Consider the following 23,416-nt stretch of genomic DNA (forward strand, 5'->3'; position numbering starts at 1 on the left):
TAAAGAATCTACAAACATTTTAAGTTAAGCAGCACAAGATGGGCTGTGACCGCTCACCCCAAGTTAAGAAAGCCGCTCACCGAGAAACTGGGAGAAGCTGTCTTTAAAAAAGACAAGGCGCACCAGCAAAGAATGCAGTGAGAACGCCCAGGAACTGGGGCTTGCCCTCAAGTCTGAGTTGTAAATGGCAACTAGGCATGCAAATTAATAAATGCAATCCATTTTCTTTCTCAGGGATCTGAAAGCAGACTGTGGCAAGGGAAATAGGAGGTGTTTGTGCTGTTCAAGGTGCCTGGAATCATGGTTTTCTAAATTCCTAGCTAATGAACACAAAAATCTGAGCAGGATTCAACAGTCCTAACAACCGATCCCAAATCACACTTGAAGGAGTAATTTCACTACAACTAAACCATTATGTCCCCCACGCTCCCCCTCACACACCTTTTGGAATAAAGTATCACCAACACCATGGCAATTATGACCATGCAAAACACATCATCCAGAAATGACATCTTTACAGCGGTCTACGTAAGCACAGGAAAATAAACACAACAGTAAATTCCAGCTTAAAGGACTGTGAAGGCATCCACAACCACAGGGCTGAGGGCACAACCCAGACCAGCCAGTCGCCGAGGGGAGCCTCACTGGAAGGATGGCAGTGGGTGGGCACTGCCCAGGAAATGCCTGTCTCACTGGCTACGCACCAACTGACTTCACACACATGGGTACAGGAAACACGGTAAGTTTGAAATTTCTCATTATTGACTCTAAGGAGAATATGATGGGAAAAGCTAACATTTTGGCAAAACATAAAAGGAGAAATACTTTCTATCAATACACTGTAGAAATACGTTGCTGTTTCAGAATATTCTGTATTATCTGTCGGTCCCTCAGTATAAAACTGTATGAGGTGACCTCACACCCACTAGGATGGCTATTAACAACAAAGAGCCCCAGATAAGAAGTGTCCCTGAATGTGTAGAGAAATTGGAGCCCTTGTGCACTGGGGGTAGAAACGTAAAATGATGCAGCCACTGTGAAAAAGAGCATGGTGGGGTCCCCCCAGAATTAAACACAGAATTACTATATGATCCTATGATCCAGCCATTCGACTTCTGAGCGTATATCCAAAGAATCGTAACCAGGGTCTTGGAGAGAGATTTGTATACCGTGCTCACAGCAGCATTGCTCACAACAGCCCAAAACTGGAAGAAACCCAGATGTCCATCAACGGATGGATGGGTAAACAAAATGCGGTTTACATAAACAACAGAATAGTGTTCAGCCTGAATAAGAAATGCAATTTTGACACACACTACAACACAGGTGAGCCTTGAGGACACTGCAGTAAGTTAAATAAGCCCCCAGTCACGAAAAGACAAATACAGTATGATTCCGCTTCTGTGAGGTCTAGAGTAGTTAAATTCACACAGACAAAAAATAGAATGGTGGTGTGAGGGGCAGGGAAGAGAGACGGCAGCTACTGTTTAAAGGAGTTCAGAGTTTCAATTTTGCAACGTGAAGATTTCTGGAGATGGACGGTGGTGATGATTAACAATGGGAATATACCTAACAGGACTGAACTGCAGGCTCAAAAATGATTAAGATGGTAAGCCTCATGTTATGTGTATTGCAGTACAATTAAAAATTTTTAAAAAACAGTGATAAGGATCTGACAATCTTTCAAACTTAGGAAAAAATAGCCAAAACTCCTTTTGTTTCCAAACCTCCAAATTCCAATCAATTCACAAAATACAGCAAATCCACATATCCACGTGTTTTTAACTAGGACATCTCCTTAACCCATAACCGTAAGTTAGAGGTTCATCATATAAACAAATTCCCAGGAAAAGGTCTACATGAATACAAAACACAAAGAAAAACAGCGTTTCTGAAAAGCGTATGCTGTTAAAAAAAGATCCATCAAGTGTGCTTACCTTCACTTTTTTCCAGTAAAGATGCTATGACTGCTTCATCCTCAATAGGGTTTAGTGAACATGTGGAATACACCATCCTTCCACCTTCAGCCAGCTGTTCAGCCCCGCGCGTTGCAATCCGCAGCTGTAAGCTAAGGGGAGATATCAGGTGACTGTAAGGCCAAACATATCCATAAAGTGCACATATTAGAAGCACCTACTTACGTCACATATTCATTACAAGTTTTTGTAACACAATTATACTTTTAAAAAATCTTATAGGGATCTAAGTGAAGTTAGAGTAAACTTATATGAAGTATTTCATGTTAATAAAAAAATGTATTATATAAATGTTCTTACTGGTCTGTTAACCTTTCCCAATATGTCAACCAGCAAAGCATAAAGTTCAGTAACAACAGAATTCAACGTATCAGATGAAATTTCACTATTTAGAAAACCTCCATACGTTCTAAATATGTGGTATTTCTACGAAAAATTGGTATCATACATTCCAGTCCTAACTCTTGTCTCTGTGTCACAAAACAGTAGACAGTATTTTACGGAGGTGAGGCCTCCTGCTATAACTGGCTGTGGTGGATGCTAATTAGTATGCTTTGGCTCAGGCACAGTACAGTCCTGCATGCAAGACCATGGCATTTGTCATGTCAAATGAAAAAAAGAATACAAAGCTCTATAGACAGCATAATCAAAAGTATTTGAAAAAAGTACTTAAAAAATCCCTATAAACAGAAAAACAATACAATACACCAAACATTAACAGACACGATCATTGTGTTATGAGATTTCTCTTTAAGAATGTTCCAAATGTTCTTCAACGAAGAGTTCCCCATCATAAAAAACCAACCGAAAAATACTTCTAAGAGATCAAAATGTCTCTTAGCAAAACAATGATACAAGAGAACAAAAACAGAGAGAAAAAATTAGTAACACATATATCAAGAGGTAAATGGTCATTTCATGGAAAAATACATGTTTGAAGTGTTGCAGGAAATTTTTACAGAAGGCATTTTTCATCAACATGTTATCTGAAAGGTCTACAATGTGCAGTTACTGCTCCTGAAAGATTTTCAAATAACTTCTGATCAAACTGCTGAAGGTGGCCATTGCCCATCCTCTGATGCTTACAGCTCTATAATGAAAGATTGGATGCTCAGTTGCATAACAATAAATCTGTGCTAATCTACTTGTCACACAGCGTCAGCAGTGATGAAGTTTTACTTACCCATGTAGCTGCAAGCTATTTAAGGTGGTCCACTTTTTCCAAACATCAATGTTTTTTCTCATAGTGCCGTCTCCACTGGAAAAAAAGGTATTTAAGAGTGTAAAGCTCCCTACAGGTGGATGACTGCACTTTAAAAGATATGTCACATTCAAGCTAAGTGACAAAACAAGCATTACAAATACCAATTAGGAAACAATCTCCATTTTCACCAACTACAATTAACTTTCCATTTTTGTTTTCGGGATTTTCTGATGTATTATACTTTTAAATTATACTTCAATTTTCAAACAGAAAATAATGGATTTGAACAGCAAACTCCATTTGCTATCTAAAGAGATATTAATGTGCTTCCATTTGGAAAAAATACTAGGCAAGACTAATTTGCAGACCTAGGACACAGACCCTAAAATACTATTGAAAACCTCAGTTAATCAACGATATTTTAATCTGAATGACATGAATAATGACTAGTAAGAAATTTTCCACAGTTAGGCTAATATATTAGTTAAATTTTTCCTACAATCACAGTTAAACATTTCTGACTTTCTACTTTTATTTAATGAAAGCTATTTTCACGTTTTTGTTAATGGAAGTTACTTCCATGTGTATTTCATAATAAAGACTGGATTTGTTACTTTCTGTGCCTAATTTTATCTATCCTGTTTTCCCAGAAGGTAACGCATTTCTGCTGGCTTCCTCTGTAAATGCTGATTTTCCTTGGTGGTCTAGCCCCATGTACAGGAGGGACTAGGTCTGCAGGATGGAAGTGTCCCATGAGATGTAATCCCCACTTTACAATGGCATTCCTGGCTGTACACTAGTGGCTTGCATGGTAGAAATCCCACCACAATTTCAGAAATTTCCCCAGCTTGCAACCTCTTGCTCATAAGGTCACTGTGTTCTCAGATCTCAGAATATGATACAAGGAACAAGTTTATCTTTCTGATCAAAAAACAGGTGTGGGAAAACATGAGACCCAAAGGAATACTGAAAAATTGCAACCTAGGGGAAATAAAACTTCAGTTCATGACCTATTTTAAATTTTACTTTCAAGAGGACTTTTTCCAGATATTTTAACACTCGGCTATATTCAGAGCCACCAGCTGCAAGTTTCATACTGAGTTCTGCCATGAGCAGTAACTCTGCCACTCACTGAAACAAAATGGCATTCTTCCATAATGTGGTATCGTATTTAAACCTTGCATTCTGTGCTAACAAGTTTTGTGGCAGCTTTTGGATTCTGGTCTTGACAAACTTATGTCATTCAGAAGGCATTATCACCTGGGATCATCATCTGTGCACCTCCTATGGGAACGGAACAGATGACGTCTTTACTTGTGTTTCTTTCCTTTTAAAAAAACTGTTACTCGGCCGGGCGCGGTGGCTCAAGCCTGTAATCCCAGCACTTTGGGAGGCCGAGACGGGCGGATCACGAGGTCAGGAGATCGAGACCATCCTGGCTAACACAATGAAACCCCGTCTCCACTAAAAATACAAAAAAATTAGCCGGGCGTGGTGGCGGCGCCTGTGGTCCCAGCTACTCGGGAGGCTGAGGCAGGAGAATGGCGGGAACCCGGGAGGCGGAGCTTGCAGTGAGCCGAGATCGCGCCACTGCACTCCAGCCTGGGCGACAGAGCGAGACTCCGCCTCAAAAAAAAAAAAAAAAACAAAACAAAACAAAAAAAACTGTTACTCAGTTATACCATGAGTATTATTTTATAATAATATACTAAATAAACTATTTTAGTTTATTAACAAAACTAGCTTAAAAAATAATAAACTATTTTATAAATACAAACTAAGTATCTAAAATGTTGACGTATTATCTCAAGAAAGGTATAAATACACAAGTAAAATGAATTTCTTAAGGGCTTGAACTCCAAAATGTCTTTTTTTTTTTTTTTTTTTTTTTTAAGATGGGGTCTCTCACTCTGCCGCCCAGGCTGGAGTGGTGGCACCATCTTGGCTCACTGCAAGCTCCACCTCCTGGGTTCACACCTCAGCCTCCCGAGTAGCTGGGACTACAGGCGCCCACCACCACACCCGGCTAATTTTCTGTATTTTGTTTAGTAGAGATCGGGTTTCACCGTCTTAGCCAGGATGGTCTCCATCTCCTGACCCTGTGATCCACCCGCCTTGGCCTCCCAAAGTGCTGGGATTACAGGCGTGAACCACTGCACCCTGCTCAAAATTCCTCTCATTGAACTAAATACCATAAAATCCAATGTGATTGCATATTATTCTATGACAAAGTTTTTTTTATCTACTGTACTCATTGGAAGAACTAATACAAAATAGTAGGGGTGCACAAATTGTTCCAAGCAATGACATCCTAAAACACACCACAATGACTCTAAGATTCTATTTTCCTCTTAGGTGTTTTCTCAGTTTGTTTTTCTCTTTCTCTTTCTGCAGGCTATCGCAACCACCCCTTTCCGTTCTTTATCCAGCACCTGCTGTGCTGCTTCTCATTAACACTCTACGTGTCCATCTTTTGGTTTTGGCTCACGCTATCTTTCTTTGCACCCCAAGACTCACGTACAAATGTGTCATGTTCATGCACAACTTCATTTAGTCTCTATTTGACTTGATATCTTTAGTGGATTTGGGCTTTCTGGCCAATAAGAGACACACCTGCAAGGGACATCACATAAAATTCGATCATAGAAGAGGATCTCTTTCCTGCCGTCCACATCTATCTGGAGCCTGGGTATGCTGGAGGCATCATGGTTGACCACCATGATGCAGGGGCTGCTCAGCCTCTTGGCTTGATGGACGAGCAGGTAGCAGCGCTTGTTGTCCACATCATTAGCAATAACAAATCCCTCTGGAGGCACAGAATTGCAGTGTCAGGTGAAACAGAGCCTAACGGAGTCACATCCTGAAATATGTGACCTCTAAAGGTCAGCCAGTGAGAAGCAGCAATCCACCAAACTTAAGACCCACAGTCAAGGTTTTCTAGAAGTATGTTAAGTGGTTCAAAAAAACGAACCAGGTGGCTCTGGATGGATTTTTATGGACACTTGAATTTTGAAAGCCTCAGAAGTCATCTATTCAACAATTACTCACTTTGTGCCAATTACCATACCAAAAATGTCTTTTCTATTATTAGTAACAATTAATTACCAAAAAAAGATGAGGAGAAAGGTGTAGAAACAACAAAATCACCTTACAAATGTTTTAAAATCCTGAACATGAGCCGGGACTCTGCTCTGACTGTGAGTCAGGCTCCCAGGGTGGGGCCCCAAGCACCTGAACGTGGAAGCTCTTCCTGGGAGGCTCTGCAGGCTGAGAATTCTACTGGGTGTGCCTCTGCTCATTTCTGGTTCTTCTCACACCCCCAGCAAAAAGGCAAATATACCGACAACATTTATGATCAAAGCCACTCTTCAAAACAGTGTAAAACGCAAAACATCCACAAAACAAAGAGGAGAAGCTGCTGCTGCTGGGACACCAAGGCTCTTCACTGCCAATGTAGAGAAAATAACTAAAAACAGGGAAAAGTGAAGCAGGCCTTTTAGCCAAGGCATTATCTTTAAATAACGTAAAAAAGAAGACTTCAAAAAACAGACCTAACAAATATGCCTATTAAAACAGAACTAGGGAAGTTTGCTGGAACAAAGGTAGGACGAGAAGAAAGCTGACTCTAAAACATCACGAGAGGTATTTGTTTCCACTCAATAGAAAGGGGTGCGGTGTCACTATAACAGCTGCCATTTCCTGAGCACCTTGCAAGCTACATACTGATGCATCCCATTTCATATGGGATGTCTAACACTGTAAGTAACTTGCCGATTGGGATTTGAACCCAGGGAGTCTGACAGTAGCTTTCAACAACTATACACTACCGCCCTTCATGTAAGGCAGTAAGTAATAATAATAATAATAGTAACAATAATGAGCAAAGGTGGGGGAGGGGGAAGTTGTTACTAAAAATTCAAAGAGTGAAATCTATCTTCCATAAGGAGGCTTGATAAAGAAACACCATTTGCTTTTATAGAAAACACACATAATTCTAAAATAAAGCTCCCCCAAGGCATGAGTGTGCTGGTTTGAGTACTACTGACGGTGGCAGGCAAGATGTCCAGGTCTACTTCCGGTAGACAGAAAACACATCTGCTTGTCACAGGAGACTTTAGGGCCAAATGAGCAGGCAAAGTTAGAGTCTTTTCCTTGTCTACAATCTGCCAAAGTGGCATTCCTACCCTTCCGAACACAAGTCCAATGCATACCTGGAAAGGGGACATTCATGTCGGCATGTAGCATTTCAATTAACTGTGTGGTCTTTGAGCCAGGTGCTGCACACATATCTAAGATCTATTAACAAAGCAAGAAACTGTTTCATGTTTTTAAAAAACCAAATATTCTGCATTTAATTTAAAGCAATTCTAGCTTTTCAATTTCTATTCCCAGATCTAAATATACTTCCTTACAGAGTCTATAGAATGACATACTTTACTTTTAGGGATTCCATAATATACACTGCCCCAAAATCACAGAATGATATAGGTCCAGTCTCCAAAGAGGATGGGAGCAGAATGAAACTGGAAGCCAGTGACACTAATTATAGAGATGAATTAGTAAGAATTATGAGAATATAATGCTAAGGAACAGAGCTACCTAGGCTCAAATCTCAGCTCAGCCACTTATCAGCTCCATAACATCAGGTCAATTACTTCTCCTTGCTTCCTTTTCCTCATCTGGAAAAATGGAAATGGTGACAGTATCTGCCCTTGGATGGCTGTGTGAATGATAAAGCAAACTAATTCACCTAAAGAGCACAGAGCAAGGCCAGAGGCAGTGGCTCATGCCTGTAATCCCAGCACTTTGGGAGGCTGAGGCAGGCGGATCACCTGAGGTCGGGAGTTAGTGATCAGCCTGACCAACATGGAGAAACCCGTCTCTACTAAAAATACAAAATTAGCCGGGTGTGGTGGCGCGCACCTGTAATCCCGGCTACTCGGGAGACTGAGGCAGAATTGCTTGAACTCGGAAGGCGGAGGTTGCGGTGAGCCAAGATTGCGCCATTGCACTCCAGCCTGGACAACGAGAGTGAAACTTTGTCTCAAAAAAAAAAAAAAAGGAAAGAAAAGAGCACCGAGTGATGCTTGCCATACGATGAGCTCTTGATACATGTTCACTACCATTTTCAACCTAATTTAGCCAATCACCATCACCGAAGACAATCCATATAGTAAACAAATCAATAAAACTAAAGGGGAGAAAATAGTTTTCTAAACCATAAAAATTAAGTAGGACAAAAACGAAAAAAAAGAAACTAAGATATGTACATATCACTTTTTATCCAAAGTGAAAAGGAGAAAAAAAGGACTAATTATATTAAGAAAAAATGGTTTCAACAAAACAAACAGGCATGACACTGTTAACAAGCTGCCCGCCCACACGCTTCTAGCTGCTGTACGCTACCTTATGATGAGGCCGGACGTTGAGAAGTAGTGGTGGGATCATGCTAACAGCTTCTTGACGACTGATATTTCCCTTGAGGAAAAAAAAAGGCAGCAACATTTACAAAAACAAACAAACAAAAAACGCAGAGAATTTCAATCTTTGTCATTGTTTCAAAGGCAACAGGAAAACGGCACAAAATCTTACATAGAACAAGAGAACTCATACTATCGCACAGAACACTAAATGAGGATGGATCTGTACACTAGTGGACAAATGGTAGCTTTACCATTCAAGTATTAGAAATTCAGGTAAAATATCAACTTTTATGAAAGAAAAGGGACTTGAAGCTTACAGAATCCCAACTCCCCGTCGCAGGAGAGCACAGAAGCTAGAGGGGCAGCTCTCAAAGACAGAAATGCTATTAAATATTTAAACAAAAACCTTCTACAGCAGACAGCATCAACTTAGGACAGAAAGTGACTGTCAGATGGTTTTTCCTTCTTGCCTAAAATTCTGTTTCTTAGTCCTCCACTATTTTCAGACGTAGCCCATGTCCACTTTCTATTTCTCACAACTACCCTTCAAACAGATGAAGACATCAACCACTGCTTCCATCTTTCCATCTTTAGACCATCAATATCTAAAATCCCTCACTACACTCCCTGCCCCGTCTTCTCCAGCGGGCCAGGATATGTTACAAGGCAGAACTGCTCAGGTGCAGACAAAAATCCTCCTGCCCTGGCCCAGCACTAGCCTCAACCACGCCTCTATTTTAACCACCTTGAAGCTAAGGCTTTGCTCCATCACAACCCTACAAAAGCTGGGCCTTCTGGAAATGACCAGCCACCCAGGCAGCCATCACTCAGGCTGTGACTGTCAATACAGGCTTTCACATTGATGGCTGCTAATTTTCACCTCATGGGTTTCTGGCCAGCATGAGTCTGTAATGACTCACTCACTAGGCACACTGATTCCAAGCTTCTGAGTTATACGTATGATCCCGATATGGTGGCCTTCTGTCTCCATCCAAGGTTTAAATTAAAGCATTAAGTAAGACGGGGACATCCCAGCAGACAGTCACCAGATTCATGATCACCCCATGTAGACGTTTTGTGGCCAGCTTTCCATAACCCAGAGGTTACTGCCATTCATCTCAAGAACTCTCATCACGCTGACTCCTAATCAAAAACCTTCACTAGTTCCCTACATCTGGACTACATCTGGACTACACTAAATTCCCCACACTAAATTCCCATCTCCTCCATCTTCCAAACACGCCAAAACCTGGCTCTTCCAACCTATCCATGTGTATCACACCCCACAAACCCCCTGCTCTCTTCCAAGTGCAAACCTGAGCTGTTCTCTAGCAGCTTACTGATCTTTACTTGGCCTTCCATCTACATTAAAAGTTGAGCAAGAGAATCCTCTCCTGCACTGGTCTCAAGTACGGAACGGGGTATGTGGCAGCACTTAGTTCCTGGTTCTTGTTACTATTCAGGAAGGAAAAGCCAGGCAGACACAAGCCCAGTTTAGCCGGTTACCTAAATGATAGAAAGCCAAAGTGACAAAGAACCATAATCTGGTGACACACAGATTTACTAGAAAGTAGTAGTTTAGAAAATAGGAAGGAAGAAGCTTCTGATTTTAAAAGTGAGAGTAAGAATTCCAAAAAAAACAAACAAATACCCAAACTTTACGGGCATTCATTGAATTATTTACTTCTTGAGCAAATAGCTGTTTTGCGGGGATGGTCTGCCGCTAAAGGTAAAAATCTCAGCACCCGAACTGCACTCAAGGAATGTGGATGGCAACAGAGAAGGTGAAAATAGATGCCGTCCTGTGAGGACCAAAGCTGGGCTTAGGTGTTTTGTGGCTGTTAGGTGTTTTGCGGTTACCAAGAAGAATGTATGGTAAGAAAAAATACATAGTATAAAAAGTAAAATCAAAAGCTTCATTTTTAGTAAAATAAATTGATTTTAAAAAACAAAACCAAAAACCTATTCCCCACAAAGATGGCCTTAAAAATATATTACTTTTTATGGACAACAGGCATCTGAAATGTGAACCTAAGAAGGAAATGACAATGCAGTGCTCACTCCAACCCTACAGCCATCCCCAACCCTACAGCCATCCAAATACATGAGCAAGAGGAAACAAGAAATTAACTAGCTGGGACTGATATCCTTACTAAACTTCATGATTAGATAAACCAAACAAGGCAACGGATATACAAATAGTCAGAAATCACAGGTGGTGCAAGCACTGCAGATATCTTTACTGTGATGTCCACCTATTGCATTGCTTCTAGTGACAAGAACCTAAAAACAGAACTATGCTACATCTATGCATTCACAGCTTTAAGGAAACTAGCAAATCTAAAGGAATCAACTTACAGATTCAGTTTCACTAACTAGAAACTGATGAAACTTTTCCAACTGTGGCGATTTTCTCAAGATTTTTCGACTTAAATTTGTGTGCCAGGCAAGTTCTTCAGGATACCTGACCAAAAAGAAAGCAAAACATGTATGGATTATAAACAGTGAAGTCCTCTGTTGACAACTTTGTGCTTCTATCAGTCACGGGCCAAAAGAGACTTCAAATGTTGTTCTCCCTGTTGCTGTTCACAATCCTCTAAGGACAGTCAGCAACACTCAGAGATGTCCCTGTAGGCATAAGGAACATGGCTCTAGCTACACCATGTGCCAATCAGAAACAGGAGACTCATGGGGGATTATAAGACATATGCATATTACCGCAAAATTATAATGATGAAACGTTCAAGATCAGATGGAAAAGTGGACACTCCTCTGCTCTTGACCAGTATAAGGAACAACAGTAAGGTCATCAGAAATAAAAAGATACAAGATGACTTGCTTAATGTGCAGATCGCACAGAATCAAAATAGTGCAGTGTCAGTGTTCCACAAACATCTGATTAGAGTTTTTTTAAAATATATTTTTCATTATTTCTTTTTTTTTTTTTTTGAGACGGAGTCTGGCTCTGTCGCCCAGGCTGGAGTGCAGTGGCCAGATCTCAGCTCACTGCAAGCTCCGCCTCCCAGGCTTACGCCATTCTCCTGCCTCAGCCTCCTGAGTAGCTGGGACTACAGGGGCCCGCCACGTCGCCCGGCTAGTTTTTTGTATTTTTTTTAGTAGAGACGGGGTTTCAACGTGTTAGCCAGGATGGTCTTGATCTCCTGACCTCGTGATCCGCCCATCTCGGCCTGCCAAAGTGCTGGGATTACAGGCTTGAGCCACCACGCCCGGCCTCATTATTTCTAATACCAGTTCTATAATGTACTAAAATATTTTACATACCAAAAAAATCCCTACCTTGGAAACCACTAATGTATTAATTTGAGCTCCTAGGCTGTTACCTATATATAACTAAGAATAAAGCATTTCCCGCCATCATTTCTTTGAATATATTTGAACTTTTCTATAAATGATGACATCAATGTTTTTATTATTATTACTTTTTTTAATTGGGGGAGAAATGGGGGATACTAAAGACATTGTCCTTTTCTTTTTTGAGACAGTCTCACTCTCTCACCTACGTTGGAGTGTAGTGGTGTTATCTCAGCTCACTGCAACTTCTGCCTCCCAGATTCAAGCAATTCTCATGCCTCAGCCAGCCACCTGAGTAGCTGGGATCACAGACGTGTATTTTCAGTAGAGATGGGGTTTTGCCGTGTTGGCCAGGTTGGTCTCGAACTCCTGGCCTCAAGTGATCTGCCCGAATCAGCCTCCCAAAGTGTTGGGATTACAGGCATAAGCCACTGTACCCAGCGGTGATGTGCTTTTAAACTTGGCCTGCACCTACACAGGAATCTGCACTGTACGAACGAGCACACTGATGTCACACGGCACCATGCTCAATCCAGTGCCAAACCAAGTGTAACATGTCACGCGGCCATAAATCTTACTGCAGTTTCAGCAATTCTCACTAAATCTGAGATGCAGTAATACACTCAATTTAACAATGCAGGCTCACAATGTTTCCATGCGTCAAACTGTAGCCAGAGTGAAAACCATGAAAATAAAATTGGAATGTTTGGAAAACACAAACATATTTGACTGCTTTTAAACTTCGATTATTTGATGGAAACAAACTCGGGACTTAAAAGTCTAAGACACTGCTCAAGTCATAATATTACAAGATATATCTGAAAAGCATTTTCTACCAAATAATGAAGATGAAACTGGTTGAATCTGTCCACGGCCACCCTCCAAAGGTCCCCAGTGCTTTGATTCTATCTCATATAGCCCAGTTCCCTCCTCAACGTTTACTGTGTTTCAAAAATATAAAGCCAAAATAAAATCATATTCATAAGGCAATTTAAAAAAAGAATTGTTTTAAATAATCTTTTGGACTCATTAGAGGCGAAATAGTAGGTTACATGCAAATTTGGCATTTGCTGTCATATTGGGCAAATATCTGCTGTGCCACTATAACCTCTATTTGTAAACAGCCAAATGCCAGCTCATACAATATCTGGTCTTCCTGAACTTGTCTGTGTCAAAGCTAGTATGATCATGTAAGTTATTACCTTACCAAATCACCAAAACATCAATATGAATACCACATGCCATTTAGATTTATTGTAAAGAGCTGAATTTTCCTTTTTAAATATAGATAAGCAGTCTAGATACACTTTGAACAAATATACCCTTACATGTCTTATTCGTCAAATTTCTGATAGTCAAAATGTAAGTGTACTATAACAAGATTAAAATTTTACAGTATTTATAATTGTGAAGGCTGCTGAACTTATGAATAGAAAGCAGCCTTAGGAACTCTTTAATAGTTAAATAAAAAAAACTAACAGATAAATGTACATTTCCCCTGGGTACAGAGAACAGCCTGGGCAACAAAGCGAGACACTGTTTCTACAAGAAATTTTTTTAAATTATGTTTCTTATATAGCTTGAGGAACAGCATCATCTTTTTATGAGCCAAAAAAATGTTTATCGAATCTTTGTATAGATTTTAACATCAAACAAAATGATCTTAAAGAGGTATATTTTTTAGTTACTTAATTCAAATTTAGTTCGTATCTTTTAAGAAAAAATCTTATTTGGGCCCCTTAAAGGATAAATTAAAAGGACCACTGTCATCTTTGCACGTCAACAATTCTCAAGTGGTAAGAACTCTGTAAATATATACACCACCTATGAAAACCATCCTCGGTTGGCCGGGCGCGGTGGCTCACGCCTGTAATCCCAGCACTTTGGAAGGCCGAGGCGGGCGGATCACAAGGTCAGGAGATCGAGACCATGGTGAAACCCCGTCTCTACTAAAAATAGAAAAAAATTAGCCGGGCGCAGTGGCGGGCGCCTGTAGTCCCAGCTACTCGGGAGGCTGAGGCCGGAGAATGGCGTGAACCCGGGAGGCGGAGCTTGCAGTGAGCCGAGATTGTGCCACTGCACTCCAGCCTGGGCGACAGAGCGAGACTCCGTCTCAAAAAAAAAAAAAAAAAAAAAAAGAAAACCATCCTCAATCTAGACATTAAAAAGCACATAAATCTGCCAGGTGCAGTGGCTCATGCCTATAATACCAGCACTTTGGGAGACCAAGGTGGGTGGATCACTTGAGGTCAGGAGTTCAAGAGCAGCCTGTCCAACATAGCAAAACCCCATCTCTACAAAAAATATGAAAAACCAGCTGGGTGTGGTGACATGGGCCTGTAATCCCAGCTACTTGGGACGCTGAGGTGGGAGGATCACCTGGGCCCAGGAGGTGGAGGTTTGCAGTGAGCTGAGGTTATGCCACTGCACTCCAACCTGGGCGACAGAGACCTATCTCAAAAAAAAAATAAATACACAAACAGCACATAAATAGAATGACAATAAGATGCACTCTGAACAATTGGTTGTCAAAACAATGCTTTTTAAAGAATGCTTTAGGATAATTTCTCATTGTTCTGAGTCTACGAATATAAGAAAAAAAATGAAATTGGCCCAAGCTATGGTACTATACATAACTTTCCTTCTAGAAAATGTAGTTCCAAAAAACACTTTCCTAAATTATATTTCACTATGTACCAGAGGATTGGGAAGAATATTACATGATCTATTTCTGCATCTTGAGCAATACAGAAAACTACCAGAAGTCCTGAAAAGCTTCTGCTTTACTTGCTTGCTAAGAGATTTAGTACCCTAAAACTGACAGGTGAATTTGAATAAATAATGTTCAGAGAATAAAGCTGCCAAGAAACTGGCATTGGCCAGGAATGGTGGCTCACATCTGTAATCCCAGCACTTTGGGAAACCAAGGCAGGAGGATCGCTTGAGCCCTGGAATTCAAGACCAGCCTGGGCGACATGGTGAAACTCCATCTCTACAAAAAATAAACAGATTAGCCAGGCATGGTGGCATGCACCTGTAGTCTGAGCTACTCGGGAGGCTGAGGTGGGAGGATCGCGTGAGCCTGGGAGGTCAAGGCTACATCACTGCACTCCAGCCTGGGTGACAGAGTGAGACCCTGTCTCAAAATAAAATACAGAAACCATCATTGATACATTATCATTGGAAATTTATTGATACATACATTAATACATACATTACTTGGAAAAAGCCAAGTATTAGAAACCCAAATCATACAATGTTTTGTTCATACCCTTCAGCTGTGTGTTCCGAAAACTAAAGCAAACAAAAACATAACTGGCTGTTGGCAGAAAGCGATTCACTTTCATTCTTCAACTACAGACAACCTGCAGATTCTAAGAGTTTGGTAATTACCTTGTCACATACCCAGACACGTTGTTCAACAAACAAGGTGGAAAAGCAGCTCTTAAATGTTAAAACGGCTGATCGAATCAAAGTTTAACTGTAGTTTGCAGAGAGTAATAAAAAACTAGCAAGGCTTATTAACATCGCATGGTTTCTCCTAGTTTGCTGGCGCCTGCAGAAGAAAATGCCCACATTGGCGTGCCTTGAGAGCACACCTCTTCCCTACAGACGCGTGCTGAAACCCTCCTCCTGGACAGGAGCTTCATCTGAAAAGCATTTCTTATCCCATCTCTGTGCTTCTATACACAAGGTTTTAGAAACAAACGTTTCCAGGTGATTGTGTGAAGCAGCACATACAACCACCACTGTTAAATATACAAACATGCCCAAGGAGAATCATAATCCTGTCTTCTTAAAATATTTTATATGGCTTGGCTCTGTGTTCCTACCCCAATTTCACCTTGAATTGTAATATTCCCCACGTGTCAAGAGCAAGACCAGGTGGAGATAATTAAATCACAGGGGCAGTTTCCCTCACGTTGTGAGGCTGCAGTGAACCGTCACTCTCACGACAGTGAGTCTGTTTTCCGGGAGGGAGATCGGATGGTTTATAAAAGGCTTCTTCCTTTGCTCGGCACTCATTCTCTCTCCTGCCACCCTGTGAAGAGAGACCTTCTGCCAGGATTTTAAGGTTCCTGAGGAGTCCCCAGCCATGTGGAAATGCGAGTCAATTAAGCCTCTTTCTTTTGCATACACTTACTCAGGTATGTCCTTATAACAGCATGAAAACAGACTACTATAGTATCAGACCTCTACTTCAAGCAGAACATAATCAAAGTCGTCAATGTAATCTTCAAACGACTTGAGAAAAGTCTACAACCTAGTTACTAGTTACTAGGAGGAAGAAAAGCTTGATCTCATGAAGGCTACCTCTTCTCAGCAATGCCATAACTAGAGGCTGAAAAATATCTACCTTTTCCACTGACCTCGCTACAGTGGACAATTAGTGACCACTAACAGCAACCTAGCACCTGAATCATTTTCCTACACTGTACCCTTCAAGCTTTTAAACATCTGAGATGTGGCATATCTATTATTTTTTTCTTTTTTGAGATGGGGTCTTGTTCTGTGGCCCAGGCTAGAGTGCAGTGGCATGATCTTGGCTCACTGCAACCTCCACCTCCTGGGTTCAATCGATTCTCATGCCTCAGCCTCCCTAGTGGCTGGGATTTTAGGTGTGTGCCACCATGACGGTCAAATTTTTGTATTTTTAGTAGAGACAGGGTTTCACGATGTTGGTCATATTTATTCCTATATCCCAGAAACACATTCCATGATGGTGATATTTGGTCTTCATACTGGTTGAATATTGACTTAATGTTTGGCCAGTCAGCATTCATTGTGAATGTATAAGCTTATCTGTGATAGACAATGAAAATCCAAATAGCCAATGAAAGAAAAGCAAGCAAATCTGTACCCCATGATTAATGAAAATCTGACCTCGATTTGCGAACACTAGAGGTTATCTAGAAAGGAAAGATAACACTACATACTGGAAGAGTCAAAACCTCAAAAGTTGATGCAAAACACTTAATTCGGCAGGGCGCAGTGGCTCACGCCTGTAATCCCAGCACTTTGGGAGACCGAGGTGGGTGGGTCATGAGGTCAGGAGATCGAGACCATCCTGGCTAACATGGTGAAACCCCATCTCTACTAAAAATACAAAAAATTAGCCTGGTGTGGTGGCGGGCGCCTGTAGTCCCAGCTACTCAGGAGGCTGAGGCGGGAGAATGGCATGAACCCAGGAGGTGGAATTTGCAGTGAGCCAGGATCATGCCACTGTACTCCAACCTGGGCGACAGAGTGAGACTCCGTCTCAAAACAAAGGCTTAATTCACCTTTTCGCGCATTACTTTCTTTTCTGAGAACTCAATACCTCAAAGCTAATAATAACGGCTTTTCCACTTACAAGTTAACCGAAGGACTGGCGCCTCCGGAGTTCTCCAAGCATCTCTACAAGATGCTGTCAGCACAAGGGATCACCTTCACACAACTGAGACTAGAACTGAGCCATGAGGAATAGGTAACCCAGAGGGCACCTGCAGGACAAGTCAAGAAAGAGGTGGCTCCCGGAGTAGTAGTACGCATGGGTGCCAACACTCGGAAATGCTACACTGGCTGGTGCAGTCTGTACTGGGAAGTAGCAGGAGACAACCTGACAGCAGACAGTGGTAACCTGTCTGTAATGGAAAACACTAAGAGACCACCTACCAGGAGACTGTTGTCAAGCTAAGTCCGTCCTTTTTCTGAAGGCAAAGAGGCCACTCTGCAACAGTTTTGATGAGAAAACAAGGGCTGTAGCATGGAGCTGGCAGAAGTGGTGACATAAAGGAAGAGGTTGGATGTACTAGGAAGAGTTGGCTGAACTCAGTGACTCATAAAGCTGCAAATAGCCTGAAAACTTGGATACCAATGTAATGTTGATAGAAGCACCAGGTACTAAAACATTAGGATGTTTGCCAAGTATACCCAGGCTCTTTCATGTTAACAGCAAATGCAGTACCAAGAAATATAATTCAAGTGATAGAGATTAATATCCCAAGCAAATAATCGGCATGAAGCATTGTGGTACCTACCAACTCAGTGGCTGTGGAACTTCAACTTTCTGACCGTCCACCTCCAGGTCCTCCAATTCCTTAAAATATTTGTTCTTTAAGCAATGGAGAATCTCTTTTGCATGGCTATTGAAAAACAAGAAAGTTTCAAACTGATCTAGAAAGCTAAGTTAATACATTGTATCTTTTTAAATTTAAGACTACAAGTGTTTTAAAACTAAAACCAACTTTTGCATGCAAAGTAAACATTCTTCAGTCACTACTTTTACACTGTATCCCTTCAAAATTTAAGCAATCCACACTGTTCATCCCTAAGAGCAACACTGCATTCCTTCTCTCCTAAGTATACCTACAGTTTTAGTTTCACTTGCGACTCATTTAGAAAGATGTAACTACAAAGATGGGGGGTGGGACGGAGGGGGGAAGGACCAAGGAGTTTTATGCATTCTCTATATTCTCTTACGTTCCAAAAGGTAAGACCCTCAGCTTCCCTCCTGGAAGATTCCCCAGGAACCGAATCTTCCTCAGATCCCATTTTCATTTCCTCTTCTAACCCTGCACCTGCAATACCTCCGTGACCATTTCATTGGACCCTGTGCTCCCACCTCAATGCTTCCTGAATCCAAACCGCTGAAACGCCACGGTTCTCTGGCATCGTAACACTTGTCGGAGAAAACACCATCGCCCTTAACCGCCAGCATCCTGGCCCCAACTCCCAAAAAATCAGGCACTGCCCCCCTACCTTTTGTAACCAGTAATTCTTAAAGTGGCCGGGAGGGGCTCCCTGAGAGCGTCCATGAACTGGCCCCATTCGCCCTCGGGCACGATCTTGAGCTCCTGGTAGTAGTGCTCGAACAGCTTGTTCTCCTTGACGATCTCGGGGTAGCCTCCTTCCCAGCCCTGAGAAAGGAAAGCGACGTCTACCCCGAGGCCCGAGGAGCTGCCCCTCGCCGCCGCTTCGGAGGCCTCGGGGTCCGGGAGGCCCACGAGGAGCCCCTGGCCCGCCCGCCGGGTCCCGGCTCCTACCGCTTCGCCGCGCTTTCCACCGCCCTCGGCGCCATCCTCCGCATCCTCTGGCCGCTGCTGTTGCTGGAGCCGCCGGCCCCGCGACCGCCGCCCCATAGCCCACGCGGCCGCACACGCAGCACGCACAAACCGGCCGGCCACGGCCAGACTTTACAGCTCCCGGGACTTTCGACCGGAAACCAAGGCCCCACGTGTCCGGGCCTGGTCCTTTCGGGGACCTTTGGGGACCGTCCAAGAATAAGCCTAAAGCGCACAACCCGTCTTCCCTAAAAGCAGCGAGAGAGGGAAAACCGCGGACAGCTCTGAGGCGGAAAAAGCCTCCAGGAAGCAGCCATGAAGGCGTCTCCAAGCGAAGCGCCCGGGTTTCCCACGCGGTCTCAGGGACCTCCGCGGACAGCCTGAGGCCGCCCGTCCGCAGAGCGGCGCCGGGTTACGGCGGCCCGGCGTGGGCGGGGCGCTTCCAGGTCCCTCCCCGCGCAGGTGCTCGCCCCGCCCCCGGGGCCGCGCCCACAGCCCCGGCTGCCCTGGAGAAGCCTGGATTGAGAACCCTGTCTGCAGTGTCCCGGCAGTGCCGAACTCGGGTAGCCGCCCGTCCCGCCCCCGCGCTGCCGCCTTATATGTTGCCTGCCGCGGCCTCTGGGGCATGGAGCACGCTACCCAGCCCCGGCGATGGCGACGGCGGTGGCGGAGGAGCTCCTGCTGGCCGAGGAGCGCATGCTGGCCGCGCTCGCCTACCTGCAGTGCGCCGTGGGCTGCGCGGTCTTAGCGCGGAATCGTGAGACGAACTTGGCGTACGGCCGCCACGCGTCGCCCAGCTTTAGGGTCCGAGTGCCGGCGCGGGCCGCCTGGGTGGTGCAGGAGCTGCCCTCGCTGGCTCTGCCGCTCTACCAGTATGCCAGCGAGTCCGCCCCGCGCCTCCGCAGCGCGCCCAACTGCATCCTCCTGGCCATGTTCCTCGTCCACTACGGGCATCGGTAACGTCCCCGGCCCCCGACCCTCGGCCCGGCGTCCTCTCCGACCTTCCCCTCACTGCCCGGTGCCCTCTCCCCGAAGCCTCCCCCACCCAGATGCCCTCTCCCTGCCAAACCCCCAGGGCGTCCCCCATCTGCACGGGTCCCCTTCCCCTGCCGCCCCTGGGGTCCCCTCCCCGAGTCCCCCGGCCCCGGGAGTTTGGAAACCAGAAGGGATTCGTCTAGAAAGGGCGGGAAGCGAAGGACTAGAAGGGAGTGATGGAAAAAATCATGATGAAACTGATCTGGAAAGAGCCACTCGGTGGTCCTAGGTTTGGTTTCCTTAGCCGGGTGCGGTGGCGCCTGTCTGTAATCCCAGTTACTCGGGAGGCTGAGATGGGAGAAGAGCTTGAACCCCCGGGAGGCGGAGGTTACAGTGAGCCGAGATCTCGCCACTGCCCTCCAGCCTGAGTGACAGAGCAAGACTCTGTCTCAAAATTAAATAAATAAAAATAAAGAATTAAAAAGTAAAAATATAAAATTAAAATGAAGACTAGATTTTGTTCCCTTAGATCACGTCTGCGGGGGTGTGGGGGGGTGACCTAGAGTCTAACGCTGATGGTCTTCAGTCTTGAGGGCTACTGGTTTCTACTCCTTTCTGCCGGTTCCCCCTTTGGTATCTTTGGTGATGGTGGAGCTGTTTTCTCTGAGCCAAGTGATCAGCGGCAACTGGAAACCTGGTATGCTAAAATTGCCTAGCAGTTTCTCTATATAGGCTTGATCACTTTCACACTTTCATCTCCACCTTATGCAAGGGACCCCAGGATTGTGGGGGGGCTTTCCAGGCAACAACCTTAAACCTTAAACAAATCAAGTCTTAAAGATGACTTCTAAATCTTTCAAGGTGTTTTTTTTTTTTTTTTTTTTTGAATATTTTAAAACTGGCTGTGTCTGAAATCTTCAAGTTTTCTAATAAGTTGGGGTTCTCTCCAGGTCTTATCTTTTGGCTTTTACACAGCTAAAGCAAACGGCAGGTCAAAAGTTCAAAATCAAATTTTAAATGTTTTCATTCAGGCTCTGGAAAGCTTCACCGTTGAAAAGGATGTCTCTGCACCCAAGGAAGTTGAACTCACTGGCTCTGTGACTGTGGGCCGTTTACCCAACCTTTCTGATTTGGGGTCCTACCTTAAAACACCCACTTCCCACCAAGACAGGAAGAACTCAGTGTGTCTTTATAAGCCTCTGTTCTTTTCCTGGTGTCATGCATTCCAGTGAAGAATTTTTTTTGGGAATAGGATCAACCATTGCTACACATGTGTGAATGCACATCCAGACATGTACTCTGTGTGTCATTCATGTACACTGCTGCCAGCCTCATGTGCCAGCAAAACTGTGGCATTGGAAATGAAGGGAGCACTTTACAAAGTTTTGCCTGACATCCCAAATGGAAGCTTTTTAACTTGAGACATCATGTTTAATTGTACCTACATTCACTCAAGCAAAAAAATGAATGCAACCTCCCAAAGGGCCAGGGTCACCTTGAATGATAGAACTTGAACAGCTCCTTCATACAGAGGAAAGCATGGAGACACAGCATGCTGCTGTCTTCCCTGAGGCTGTTGGATGAGGAGCTGCTAGGACGAAAACGCACTTCCTATACTAATAGTTTAAAAGCTGCTCCAAGAGGATTGGCTGGGTCAGGTATAGTTTTTTTAAACTGCTAGGCTATTTTTTTTGGGGGGGGAGGGGGCAGGGTTGTACATGTTATTGTGTACATAGCCTATGTGGTTTGGGGACATTACGCTTTCCAAATAGAAGAGATAAACATTTTCCATTCTACCCAAGCAACTAATTTATTAAACAGTCATTTGATCTAAGTCATGAGCACTTGGAAGAGAACCAGAGTGGAAACAGCATTTAGCACTGAGCACAAACCATCCCAGCAGCCCCTGGAAGCGTCCTGGAGCCCCTTATTTGCACAGGGCCCTGCAGAGAACACCAGACACAGTGGGAGGAGGCTGTGGGTACAAGGATGACTCAGAGGCAGGAGAAAGGTGAGCCTGAGGAGGTGCTGGCCAGGCAGAGCCAGTGGCACCTTAAAAAACCTGACAGGTATGCACACAGGCCCCGTGCTGAGCTGTGAGATTTCGCAGGAATGAGGTTGGGCCCTGCCCTGGGGAGCTAGAGCCTCTTTTGGGAGTGGCGAGGACCAGAGCCCAGTCCAGGGACTTTCCACAGTCCATGAGGCCTGAAGGCAGCAGCAGAGCTACAGCTCTTGCCAGAGCAACTGACAGTTTCAGGAACAATGAGTACAGGACAGTCAGCTCAGGAGGGAGGAAAAGTGCAGGAAAGGATAGAGGGAATAGTGCACTTTCATGTATTTATTCAGCAAACACTGAGGACCTACGTGCCAGTGAGGATTTCTGGACCTGGTGCTATGCTGGGGATATAGTGACAAGACATTCCCTTGTCACTATAAAAGACAGGAGTAAAAGACAGGTTGTGGAGAATCTATGGGGTCTTTGGGACACAAACACCAGGGAAGGAAGGACAGGCTGCCTGGAAGGGGACAGGGCTGGTGTGGGGCGATAGCCGTGACGCAGGACGATCTGTGGTCCTGACCAGTTCCCCCAGGAGGGCAAAGGACATTTTCAGGAACATCTTTAGGGCTTGCAGTGGCAACAACGATTGCCTGCATCCTATCTGTGCTGAGGCCTCCTCCTTCTGATCCCATGGCGCTTGGGTTCTTGGGGGCAGGGGCAGCAGCGTCTTACTGGGGCCTTAGTCATGCAGCGCATGGAGTGTCGTCTGGCACGGTGGCAGCCCCTGGAGGCAGGTGCCTTCCCCAGCCTCCTGGCAGGCCTCCCTAGGGTCTTCCGAAGCCTGTGTTTACTCCTGTCACCTTTACCCTCCGCTCCGTGGTTACGGTGACGCCCCACTGCATCTACCCTGTTCCCTAGCCCTCTATTTTGTTTCCCTGGGCTGGTGCTGTAACCCAGGTCCTCGTCGCCTGTGTAGGTTCTTGTTGGGCTTCTTCACTCTTCCCCACTGGTCTTTCTTTACCCTCGTTTGTGAATCCTGCTTTGCTAGACACAGCAAAAGTCTCCTGGAGTCAAGGGCATTAGCTCTGGACTGTGTTGGAGTTGCTGGGTGGCTTTGCAGACTGCTGCCTGACCTCAGGCTCTTTCTCTCCACCCAGGCAGGTTTGTTCAGTGTTCCCTGAACCCAGGCTGCTTTGCTCATGGATTTCCCTTCGCCACTATCAGCAGTGAGTTAGGGGATTGTCTCTTCATTGTATGTTCATTTAACAAATAACTCCGAGTAGCCTGAGCAGGAGGTGCTGCTTGCCACGGGAGCCCTCAGTGACTGCCTCTGTTAGGACTGGTGGCCAAGTGGTGCCCAGAGTGCAGACAGTCAGGTGCCCTGAGGTCTCCTCTTTCTGACACCTGCCCCAGGTCTGTACTCAGCCAGGTCCATGACCTTGTGGGACTTTGCTTCTGTCTTTATCTCTGACGATGGTGCCTCA

The 23,416-nt window shown here is 44.2% G+C and overlaps 2 protein-coding genes across 4 annotated transcripts in view; one reads left to right on the forward strand and one right to left on the reverse strand.

Moving 5' to 3' along the window:
* NSUN2 (NOP2/Sun RNA methyltransferase 2) overlaps positions 1-19,107 on the reverse strand; it is a 34,907-nt gene extending 15,800 nt beyond the window's left edge. For both annotated transcript variants that reach the window (XR_001445160.3, XM_015139717.3), the window contains exons 1-9: positions 18,941-19,107; positions 18,657-18,814; positions 17,936-18,040; positions 10,962-11,067; positions 8,587-8,658; positions 7,392-7,476; positions 5,794-5,986; positions 3,160-3,234; positions 1,938-2,068 (exon numbers count right to left, since the gene is read on the reverse strand). Coding sequence is in view for 1 of the 2 variants with exons in the window: in XM_015139717.3 (XP_014995203.1) it covers positions 1,938-2,068; positions 3,160-3,234; positions 5,794-5,986; positions 7,392-7,476; positions 8,587-8,658; positions 10,962-11,067; positions 17,936-18,040; positions 18,657-18,814; positions 18,941-19,036 (1,021 nt within the window). In the remaining variant the exon portion in view is untranslated. The remainder of the gene's footprint in view (positions 1-1,937; positions 2,069-3,159; positions 3,235-5,793; positions 5,987-7,391; positions 7,477-8,586; positions 8,659-10,961; positions 11,068-17,935; positions 18,041-18,656; positions 18,815-18,940) is intronic.
* Positions 19,108-19,234: 127 nt separating this feature from the next.
* SRD5A1 (steroid 5 alpha-reductase 1) overlaps positions 19,235-23,416 on the forward strand; it is a 37,585-nt gene continuing 33,403 nt past the window's right edge. For both annotated transcript variants that reach the window (XM_001083405.5, XM_078004388.1), the window contains exon 1: positions 19,235-19,914. In XM_001083405.5, coding sequence (XP_001083405.1) covers positions 19,610-19,914 — 305 coding nt within the window. In that variant the 5' untranslated portion in view covers positions 19,235-19,609. The remainder of the gene's footprint in view (positions 19,915-23,416) is intronic.

The sequence above is a fragment of the Macaca mulatta genome, chromosome 6 (genome assembly GCF_049350105.2).
Source record: "Macaca mulatta isolate MMU2019108-1 chromosome 6, T2T-MMU8v2.0, whole genome shotgun sequence".
NCBI classification, from domain to species: Eukaryota; Metazoa; Chordata; class Mammalia; order Primates; family Cercopithecidae; genus Macaca; species Macaca mulatta.